This window comes from Orycteropus afer, unplaced genomic scaffold (genome assembly GCF_000298275.1).
Source record: "Orycteropus afer afer isolate SDZICR_OR568_19922 unplaced genomic scaffold, OryAfe1.0 scaffold00037, whole genome shotgun sequence".
NCBI lineage: Eukaryota > Metazoa > Chordata > Mammalia > Tubulidentata > Orycteropodidae > Orycteropus > Orycteropus afer.
The window spans coordinates 2,802,505-2,814,499 of record NW_006921624.1 but is presented as its reverse complement, the minus strand read 5'-3'; the positions used below and the strand labels follow the sequence as shown (position 1 = coordinate 2,814,499).

The 11,995-nt window shown below is 42.3% G+C and overlaps 1 protein-coding gene across 1 annotated transcript in view; it reads right to left on the bottom strand.

Moving 5' to 3' along the window:
- Positions 1-6,535: 6,535 nt before the first annotated feature.
- NDUFA8 (NADH:ubiquinone oxidoreductase subunit A8) overlaps positions 6,536-11,995 on the bottom strand; it is a 25,176-nt gene continuing 19,716 nt past the window's right edge. Inside the window, exons 2-4 of the mRNA XM_042780376.1 lie at positions 10,730-10,748; positions 9,668-9,836; positions 6,536-6,673 (exon numbers count right to left, since the gene is read on the bottom strand). Of these exons, the coding sequence (XP_042636310.1) occupies positions 6,536-6,673; positions 9,668-9,836; positions 10,730-10,748 (326 nt within the window). The remainder of the gene's footprint in view (positions 6,674-9,667; positions 9,837-10,729; positions 10,749-11,995) is intronic.

Sequence of the window (11,995 nt, the reverse complement as noted above, 5' to 3'; positions counted from 1 at the left end):
GTGATTTATGTAAAATAAAGGCCTCAATGTCATTTAAATGAAACTTCTAGACTGATCAGTCCAAGTGACGAAAGGTACTTCAAGAAAATCATCAAAACTCTACCATCACTTCAAATTCCTAAAAAAAAAAGCCAGACCTACTGGGCCGACAGAGAGTAGAGGAACCTCTGAGACTATCATACCAAGATAACCTTTGAATTTGGAACTGAAGCTATTCCTGGAGGTCACCTTTCAGCCAAACAATAGATTGGCTTATGAAATAAATAATACCACTAGTGAGTAACGTGCTACCTGAAGCAGTCAGCTACGTGAGACCAAATGGTCAACATTTGCCCCAAGCAAAGATGAGAAGGCAAGGAGAGTAAGGGACACTAGATCAATGGAAACAGAAGAAACTGAATGGAAATAATAAGAATCCTGACACACTGTGAAAACTGTAACCAATGTCATGGAACAATTTGTATAAAAATTGTTAAATGGGAACTGAATTTGTTGTGTAAATTTTCAACTAAAACACAATAAAATATTTTTTTTGGGAAAAAAAAAAAAGACCCAGAAAAAAATAAATAAATAAAAACGATTTGGCTGATACAGAAACTATATTTCATGTAATTGTTGAGATAGAAAAGCGCCTAGACATCATCTTGGTCCATTACTTCACTGTACAGCTCCGGAAACTGGCAACACAACAGTGTGGAGGCTGGAACAGGACTCCAGCTTCCTTGCTCCTACTGCCTGCTCCTTGCTGCCAATCACATTGGTATAGAGGAAAAGATTTTAAAGGAAATTCTTGGAAGTTCTTTGGTTTCAGTTCACCAATAGGAACCTCACATCCTCGGAAACAACCACCAATACAGAGATGCTGTCTGTTTAACAGACATTTTTTTTTTTTTTTACAAGCCTTTAAATCACACTTTTGTCACGTAATATCTTACTTTCAGAAGGCAAGTGAGAAAAACATTATTATCATTTTCTTCTTAGCTTCAAGCCTTCCACCAGAGTAGCAGAATTGATGAAAACAAGCCTTCCAAAAAGGGCATGCCTGCTTAATTTGCATTCAACCCTCAAATTAAAGCAAAACCAGCATGCAATTATATTTCTTATTACCATACCCTAATCTGACCTTTTATTCATCCTCCCCTCAGTTCACAGACAGCATTTTTACCGAGAAATTTTTACAGAGATTTCTCGGTTCTTTTTGGGAAACACACACACACACACACAAAATTTGAGAGTTCTCTTCTTTCTCTAATGGTGCTGATCATCAAGGTAGAAACCCGGAACTCCTTTTGAATAGAAAATACGCGCTTGCTTATTCTACATAGATGGATAGGCACTGACTATGTGTCAGCCACTGTCACATGAAGGAGCTGGTACAATGAAAAACGATGTGGTTCTTATTCACAAGGAGTTCCAGTCCAGACACAGCTGAGGTAAAATATAATGGAGGTGATGTACAAGGGAGTCTTGAAAGCAAAGCAAGGTGTGACTGACAGGTGAGTTGAGGGAAACTTCAAACAGGAGACAACATTTGAACTTCATCTGGGATTCAACAAGAAGAGGAAGGGCAAAAGACACAGCATGAGGAAAGGCACAGATGTCTGAAATAGCACAGAGGAGAATTCAACATGGTTCAAGTGTTGAGGGTCAATGGTGGGAGATGAAGTGAGAGATTTGAGGCCCATTGTGGGGACACTGTCACATTAAGTAGTGTGGACTTTATCCAGAAGACAATGGAGACACAAATGGCAGGAAATGTCCCCATCTGGATAAACCCACTGCTATCAAGCTTATTCCAACACATAGTGACTCTATAGGACAGAGTAGAACTGCCCCATAGGGTTTCCAAGGCTGTAAATCTTTATGGAAGCAGATCACCTCATCTTTCTCCCATGGAGCAGCTGGTGGGTTCAAACCACTGGACCTTGTGGTTGGCAGCCAAATGCTTTAATCACTGTGCCACCAGAGCTCCTCATCAGGATAAGGAAGAGATAAATAACCAGCAGCCTGCCTTTGGCTTATACACACAAAACCAGGCTCTGGCTGGTTGAGCTTCCCCTCTGTTCCTGAAGCACACTGAGTTCTGGCTTGTCTCTGGCTTTGTTTCTGCTGTTCCCTGGTGTACTCCACGGGGTCTTCCACCACCTAACCTCCACGTCCAGACCACACCCTTAGCTATTCACTACATATTAGCCCTGTTTAGTTCCTTCACAGCGTTTTTCACAACCTGATCATCTCGCTTCTGTATTTACCTGTTTATTGCCTCCTCTACTGGAAAGTAAGTTGTGTGAGAGCAAGTACTTTGCCTTGTTCATCACAGTATCACCCGTGCCTCGAACAGTAACTAGGACATAGTAAGATGTAAAATATTGAAAGAATTACTAATTAATGAATGTATTTCCAGGGTTCCAGCTGCAATTACACCTCTTTTTCTCTCACTGCAGAAAGGATTTTTTTTTTAATTGCTGTCAAGTTGATTCCAACTCATGGCAACCCCATATATGTCAGAGTAAAACCGTGCTCCGTGACGTTTCAGTGGGTGATTTGTTTTGGGAAATTAGATCACCAGGCCTTTCTTCAGAGGTTAGGGACATTTCAGGGTAAGTTATAAATAAGGATGGTTTGTTACTTTTTGCTTAGCTAGGATTGGTCAATGGACTTTGCAAATGAGGTGACTATAGCCTATGCAAATGAACTGTCTGTAGCCTACATGCAAATGAAGTGTATGTAGCCTACCAAGCGGTCAGTTTGTGCCCACCCCCACCACACGACTGAGAGGGGCGATGCCTTGAAATGGACAAGGAGTTGTAGCTATAAGCATTTAAGCCCACAGAAGTTTCAGAAGCAGAAGGAAGCAGGAAGAGACAAAAAGAAACAGGAAGAGAAGCAGAAGGAAGAAAGAAGCAGCAGAAAGAAAGAGGAGGCAAGGAAACTCTGAAGAGAGCTGGAACGGGTTGGGGGCTATACCACTGAAGGTGGCCACAGGCCTGGAAGGGGCCCAGCGGCAGAGCTGGAGGAGACAGATAGCAGGGCCAAGAGAAGCCTGTCTTCAGGGAGCCAAGAGAAGGCCTGCACTACCAAGAGCAGCTAAGAGAGCTGTCCTGCACTGAAGAAGGGCGACACTGCCTGTATGCTTCCTGATCCCAATTTGTATCTGTTACTTCCTTAATAAACCACTTAACTCTGTAAGTTCTGTGTGGCCATTGCAATGGATTATTGAACCCAGAAAAGAACTAGAGATAGCCATGAGAGGGACGGCTGGTATCAGAATTGGTAAAATGGTTGGAGAGTGGAGGTATGTCAGACCTCCATGTCATGGGAGTCAGCTTTGGGCTGACCCTGATCATTATGCCTCCTGAAGTCAGACAGGTTCTCACACTATTTCTACCAATACTACTACTATCCCTGCTATTTTACAGCATTAATTTTACAGTACAGACTTCTGGCTGTAGGAAGCGGATGTTTCCTGGAGAAGACATTAGTGTTTGCCTTGAGAGATGGGGAGACTTTCACAAGGCAGAAATGGGGGAAGGATTGTTTCAAGGCAAAGGAACAGCATTCGTGAAGATCTGGAAATTGGGAAACACTCTTAAGGAACAACGCTTGGTGGAGTGTAGGGTACATGAAGAGCAGTAAGATTAACAGTGGGAAAAAATAGACTGGGGCAGAATAAGGAGCATCAAAATGCCAGTAAGGATTTAAGCTTCAGTAAGTAGCCATCCGGAGCACTGAAGGTTTCTGAGCAAAGGAGGCACATAAGCAAATTTTGAGGATGAACCTAAGAGGGAAACAGTGGTAGGACACCAATTAGGAAGTAGTTTTAATAATCCAAGCAAGGAGAGCAAAAACGTTCTATGACAGTGACAGTAAGATAAAAAAGGAAGTAACAAATGTGCAAGATTAGAGAAGGGACGCAACAGGACTTGGTGTTGGGTTAGAGCGTGGAGAGGAGTGAGCGGAAGGAGTCAAAGATGCGTCTCATGTTTTGACACTTGGAGGATGGAGACACCATTAACTCAGATAGGGAAGACAGGAACAGGCTGGGCAGAGGAAAAGGGGGAGATAAGTTTCCTTTGGGACACGTAAGGGATTAGTCTCCTTATTCTAAAGCCAAACCAGCAAGATTTTCTGACTATTATTTGAAGCTCTGTTTAGGGATCCTTAACCCTAACAGCTTTCAAATTGTTCTGTGATCTTTTACCTACTGAAATTGAGAGATATAATTGTTGTTAAGAGATTGTAGAAATTCTCTTTAATTACTTAAGACTCCTCTATCCTCGAAAGCTATAATGTGGTGTAATTTCATCAAGAGGACAGGAAAGCCAAAAGTTAATTTCTTTGTTTAAGGAATTCAAAGCAAGAGGGAGGGGGGAAGGTAAGCAAGAACTTGTCCAACTTGGGCAAAAGTTAAAGCATCCTAGAATTGAATTTGAAGCCATGAACAGTTTAGGTCTTGTTGCTCTGACTCTGAAGAGAAGCATTAATGTTCAGGAAGTGCCATATGCCAGACACTGAGGAGGGGATAGTCAGACAGATTCTGCACTCAGAAAGGCAGTATAGTTTATACCATTGCTTCTCAGAGGATGGTCCATGGATCAGCAGTGTCAACACCACCAAGAAGCTTATTAGAAATCTCAGGCCCTACCCAGGCCTGAATCAGAATTTTCATTTTAGCAAGATCCCCAGGTGATGCACACGCATTAGTATTTGTTCAGAGTTTGGGCTTTGGAATAAGATGTTATTTAGGTTTAAATCTCAGCTTAGGCACTTTCTACCTACTTAACTGGAAGAAAAACTTGGCAATCTACTTCTGAAAATCAGTCAGTGGATATTGCATGCATCACAATGGTCCCATCTGCACTCGATTGTGGGGATGGCACAGGACTGGGCAATAGTCCATTGCTTCATGTGATCCTTCAGGCGGTCACCACGATTTGGGGACCAACTTGATGGCAGCTAACAACTTAACGATCATTTAACCTCCTGGGCCACCTTCTTCCTGTGTAAAATCAATCGATGATTTTACACTTTGATGACTTATTACAACAGCCTAGAAAGCTTTCAAAAACTCCAGACCACACTCCACACTAATTAAATTGGAATTTCTGGGGGCAAGATCCAGACACACTTTTAAAGGTCCCAGGTGATTCCAGGATGCATCCATGGCTGAGAACCAATCACTTTGAAGGACAGGAGTGTGGCCATTGAAACCAGACAATCTCCATTTGCATCCCAAATCCATAACTTCTTACGCATGATGACTGGAGTATCATAACCTATGCCAAGGAGATTTCTGCAGAACTAATGGGCATTAGTCTTATCCAAAATGCTTCCAACTGTGGGGTCCAAACAGGACAGGACTGAGAGGCAGATGACGATACCATGCTTTTAACAGCATACTAATGCTTTGGGCAACAGATCCTGTGCCTAATCTGTGTAATGTCTCACAGCAATCTCCTCACTTAATTCCAGAATGGCAGAATTGGAAGGGCCTTTATAAAGACTGGTACCCAACTACTTTAATTTTAGAGCTCTGCAAATGAGAAATCAAGGCCTAGGGAGTTGAGATGACTTACACAGGGTCACACGCAACTTAAGGCCACAACCAGAAGGTGTAAAGTCACTGTCAGAGGTACAGGAAACAGCCTAGTAGAGAAAAAGGAATTGAATGGAAGGAAGAAAAAAAAAAAAAAAGACGTAATAGTGCTTTGAACCAAAGAGCTTTATAAACACTTCAGGCTTTAACCTGCCCAGGAGGTAGATAAGCACGCTGCCTTTAGTTTGTCCTCAAATTCAACCTCTTGCAAGAGGTTAAGGAACACACCCAAGGTTGGAATTGACACTCGGACCTCTTGACTTCCTGACTTTGGAGCCGCGAGCTCAGCCTCCACCTCCCTTGTCTATCTGGAAAAACATCTGGGTGATAATGCTTGAGGATGGGATATCAAGGGGAAGTGGTGGAAGTTCGGTTCTTTAAGAAACTTTGAGCAAGACTGCATAAGATCCAGCCAGGAGGCCCCTCCCGTGTCCTGAGTCACAAGGCTCAAACCTTTCTTTACTTCTATTCTAAACGCTTCCCTTATACAATCTTTAGGGAAATCTAGTTGCCTGAGATGTTGGATGGGAAGAAAGAAAACTGAGACTTCAAAATGTGTGAAGAGACAGGCTCTGAAGACTGTCTCAGGTAAGAAAGCCTTTCCTTGACATAGTCTTTTGTCCATGATCTAATGTGGCTCCCTGGCCACTCTGGCGAAGGCTTCCCTAAAGCAAAGAGGAACAGGCAGGATCACAAGAAAAAGCAAGGGGAAGTCATCTTGAAAGGCCAAAAGGTTACATAAAACATAATAAAATACAACTGTTTCCTTTAAAATTTTTAATGGCCAGGAAATGGTATAGAATAACTGCCAAGTCACATAAATTAACTTTTCTGTGTGCGATCCCGGAAAGAACACACTATCGGACAATGCAAATTGCATGGGCGTTTTCATCAGTTGCTGTCTGGGCGCGTGACTGAGCATGGGCCATAGACCCAGCTCTACATGGTCCAGAAAAAAAGGCGGCTGCCATGTTTGGCAGGCTTCAGATCTCCTTCTACCTCAGGGTTAGGCTCTGGTCTTGGTCTTGAGTGATAGGGATTCTCCGGTAAAGGTCGATCTGTTTTCACTTTGGTGACCTGGGGCAAGTGAAGAGGAAAGAAGCAAAGTTGAAAGTTAGAGGGAGTAGCCTGGGGTCATGAATGTGCTTCCTGATGTTTGCTCCTGCTGCTCCAACCACAACTCTAGTTAAAAGCCCCAGCCAATCACATGCAGACTTACTTAATCCTTAAATCAACATTTAAGAAACCTATTCTGTGTCATTCCTCATGGTAAAAGTAAGGGATACAGAAGGCAACAAGATACCCCACTACACTTGTTCTCAAGGGAAAACTCTCAGTCTAGTGAGAGAGATGGACAAGAATATCAACCAAGACTCCCTAACCTAGTGAGGAGCATAAATGAGACACGGACTGAGTGCTGTAGGAGCAAGGACTCTGCATAGCTAATCCTTCCTGAAGGACAGGGGTTTGCAGTACCACAATCAATGTCCATGGAAGCAGCCGTCAAGAAATCAAATGATGGACTGCACTGAGCAAATCTGCTGCAAAAGACCTCCTCAAAGTGTTAAAGAACAAAGATGTCACCCTGAGGACTAAGGTGCACCTGGTCCAAGCCACCTCATATGCATGCAAAAGCTGGACAATGAATAAGGAAGACAGAAGAATTGATGCCTTTGAATTATGGTGTTGACAAAGAATACTGAATATACCATGGACTGACAAAAGAATGAACAAATGTGTCTTGGAAGAAGTATAGGCAGAATGCACCTTAGAAGCAAGGATGGTAAGACTTCATCTCACATACTTGGCCATTGTTATCAGAGGCCTTATCCCTAGACAAGGATAACATACTTGATAAAGTAGAGGATCAGTAAAAAAGAGGATGACCCTCAATGAGATGGACTGACACCGTGGCTGCAACAACGGGCTCAGGCCTAGCAACAAACTATGAGGACAGAGCAGGAGCAGGCAGTGTTTTGTTCTGTTGTACACAAGGGTCACTATGAGTCAGAACCAACTTGATGGCATCTAACAACAACACTTGGCTTAGGCTTGAAGGATGAATAGGAGCTAGCCAGGAAGATTAGGGAGGCACTCCAAGCAGAAAAAACACCTATGAAGACAGATAATGTCTTTAGAATACCTGCAGCAAAGGCTACGAGAACAGTGAGGGGAGATGAAGCTCCCAACAAAGCACAGACTGTTAGGAACGATGTTCGCTATTCCCACTTCATCCTCACACTCACATGAGGTCACTCTGCAGAGGCTTACCTAGCTAACAAAAGAACTAGCATGCAAAGACAGATTGGCTGTACCTTTATAGATAAGGTGCTATCACCAGTACGCAGGAGCTAGAAACTGAATGATATGCAAGGTGGATTTAAGTATAAAAACAGTAATAATCCTCTTAAAGAAATAAACTCATTTAAAAGTTAAGACAGCTATACTTTTTAAAAAAATTAGTTTTTAAAGCGTCAAAACAAAGATTCAAGAATAAATCTGCCTTCTTAATAATATGACTTCTTATTCTCCTTTCATGAAGACAGAAATGAGAAAAAGCAGTTTTCTTTGTTAAATGTGTAAGCTCCACTTAGAACTATCCAACTTAGAACTGTGAACTACTTAATTTGTTCAGTGCAGCAAAAGAAGATATCTGAAGAACAGATGATCATGCCAGATACAAAAAACAAATATTGCCAAGCCCCTCCTCTACCTACGATTCAACTATCCACAGGTGCTATCTACGCAAAGAGAAGGGCACTAACATTGGATTTATATGCAGGCACTATGTTCACCATGGAGCTCTGGTAGTGTAGTGCCTAAGGCACTTGACTGCCAACCAGAAGGCTGGCGGTTCAAACCCACCAGCCATTCCTCGGAAGGAAGATGGGGCAATCTACTTCCGTAGTGATACTGCCTCGGAAACCCAAGGAGGGGTCGCTATGAGTCGGGTCCGGCTCGACGGCATATAACAACAAACATGTTCACCAAGGTTCACTTACTTGATCCTCACAGAATAATAAAGATTATTAGCTCCATTTTGTAGATGTAGAAGGATTTGAAATACTAAGTAATTTGCTCAAGATCCCATAGAGATGAAGTAGTGGAACCAAGATTCAAATCTACTGTCAGTCTCCTTTCGAAACCTGAGTTTTTCCTCCATGCCTTGCTACCTGTGTTTCCCCAGAGTGAATGGACGGTGATGAGGTCCAGGAAGCAGGGATAGGTCAGATCATAAAGGGCCTGGTAAGCCACGATTAGGAGAGGATATTTTATCTTACTAGCAATGCAAAACCTGCAAAAGGTTTTTAAAAAGAAAGTGACATGAGATTTCTTTTCCACATAGATCATTCCCATGGTGAAAATGGGATCATATCCTAAATTCTTCAATTTCAAAGGATGTACCATCTTCTAAAGCCCAAATTGATTCACTCCCCTCCCAGGAGCTCATGGAGCCTAGGTTAAGAACTCCTATCTAAAATGAAGATAACAGCATTGAAGACTATCCCAGGAGAGGCTAATCAATAGGAGCTGATGGCTCTACATTGTGAAAAAGGTAGGGGGAGTGAAGAATAAAAGCATTTATGTTTCTAGCCCTGATGTCTCAACAGACAGAGGTATGACACTGAGACAGGATATATACAAGAAAGAATAGGATAAAGTACAGGCATTTACTTTTTAATACATGTATGTATCTTAGGTATGTTCCTAAACATGCTAATGTAACCCTGGATCCCACTCTTCATAGATTTCCACAATAATCTCAATGATATTTTCAACTGACAATGTCCCCTAATATTTTGTTTATCCTCCTCTGCTCTTCTGTTCTTTAATTAGGTAATGAACCAAAAACAAATCTGCACATGCTATGAAATCTATTTAAGGGAATATTTCTACTAAACTTCCTTCTGGATTAGCATATAAACACCTGTTAATTAACCTGCATGGTAAATTTGGATTTCTCACATCATATCTATTCTCCCAAAGACTCTTTTCTGACCAGCTCCCGCTCTTACCCCCCGGCCCTCAGTCAGAATGAGACCACTGCAACAAGCTTGTTTGTATTTTTACCTTTGACAGCTCTCCCAGGTCAGGGCGCACCCAGCCGAGTTTGTCCAGCACACACTCATCAAACTTTGCCTGCTGTTTGCGACAGTGACGAAATAACTGCAGGCCAGAATAATCAATGCAGGTCCAATATTCTGTAAAAGGCTCTGCACAGTGACGCTTTATCTGCCTGGAAAAGAGGGCTGGGTTAAGGTAAGCTCATTGCAAAAGTGGGAAGAAAGGAGGTACACACCTAAGATACCTCGCCTTGCTTTCTGAACACAATGGGAGTAAGGACTCTTACCTCACTTACAGAACAACTTCAAGATAAGTAAACAAACAAGTTTTCTGAGAAACAGAAACCAATTGCTTTATGCACCAAAAACCAATGGAAAGAAATGCCAAGACTGTATCCTAAGGTGCATGTACTTTACTCAGAAACGAGCTCCTCACCTGGCGCCTAATTATTTTCTTTAGGTCTATGCTAAAGATTATCAGTGCAGCAAATTCAGAAGGGGGCACAATCACAGAGGACATGCTGATGGAAGTCAGGAGTGACAGATGATAGCCGAACATGAGAGAGTTATAAAAGCAAATCAGCGAACTAATTAAAAAGCAGAACACCCAAACTGCCCTCACTGCCCTCGAGTCAAATTAGACTCATGGCCACCCCTCCTTGGGTTTCTGAGGCGCTATCTCTACAGAAGTAGACTGCCCAATCTTCCTTTTGTAGAGTGGCTAGGGCGTTTGAACCACCAGCCCTACACACCTCAAAAACTTAATCTCACTCTACAAATGCACTGAACAAAACAAACAAACAAAAGCTCAGAGATTTGATCCTTGTCATCAAGTAAAAAGTTCAATTATCTTTGGTGTTCTCTGTTAAGAAGCAGGATAACATATAATTCATTTTGTGGCCAACAAAAATGATAGGGGGAAAAGTAACGTTTATGTAAAATGAGTAAGCTTGTTATTTTGCAAAATTTCCCTTCTCTTACCATTCAACCTTGCTAGTAATAACAAATGCAAAGTCAAGCACGAATAAAATACCACCATTTCATGAAAAAGCCAGATTGGTGGCAGTGGAAGAAATTCAGAGCACCTCCTTCCCCCGAATGGAATAATAATTGTAAAATGCTTGCTTACAACACTCCAGCAATCTAGCTGCACAATCAACACATGGGTCTTATTTAACATGTCTGAGGAAGGAAGAATCTCAGAGATGGTCTAAGGAAGCCAATTCACTCACCTTACAGATGAAAATACTGGGGACTTGAGAGGGTATATGAAGTGGCCAAAGTCCCATTCTAAATTTTCAGTATCTCTCTTTCTCTCTGGCTCATCACATCAACTGCCTTTTTTTTGCTTCACAAAGTAAAAGGTTCAAAAGAGTATTACATAGTGAAAAAGAAGGAAGGGACAGACAGACAAGCTGGCACTGAGTGGGAATGCTCTAAACACTTCAGAGGCATTTAAGCTGCATTTTAGTTTATGGTATTTCAAACAATAATTCTTGGAAATAGGAAGTCACTGTGGGGAAAACTGAGTTGAAATGTTAGTTAGAGAGATTTTTATGAAGCATCTGCTTTTTTGGAAACAAACAAACAGAGGAAAAGAAAGAGGATTACAGAGTGAACAATCTGCTTCCCACTTCTGTCCTCCAGCTACTCAGTTCCCCTCCTGGGACACAACCAATGTTACCAGCTCCTGTGTACTCCTCCAGGTATTCTACCCATATCCTTCAGAGTAGGGGGGCGGGGGAGGGATGCAACAGGAAGGAAGGGAGACCAGCAGAGCCCTAGGGAGCTTTGCTGAATTGCCTCCAGCCTCAATGACCTGGATTTCCACGGCACACAAACCTGCACCCACCTCAACCTCTACTTCAGACTCATTCTGAAAGGAAACAACCACATACAATATGCCGGAGCCCAGAAGGGCTACCAACCACCACTCCAGTATTTAAGTCCCTGTCCTGGACTGTTCCTCGGGCACCCACACCCCACAGACAATTGTCTACTAACACGTGCGCCAGCAACCTTAGCAGCGAGAACGTCTTCTCATGCAGGCAGGCAGGCACCGTAGGAGTCTGTGCTATCTAAACACTTCCCATTTAAATGGACTCGCTCTAGGCCAATGGGAAAGTGCTTTGCCAAAGTTCTCTTACAAAGTACATTTTTAAAAAATAATAAACACATTCAACCTCGCTAGCAATCAAATCAATGCATATTCAAGCAAGAATAAAATACTATTTTGTACCTATTAGACATTTAAATAACATGCAATGCTGGTGAAGCTATGGTATCAGGATACAGTGCTGAGGACAGCATAAACTAATCCAATCTTAAAAAAAAA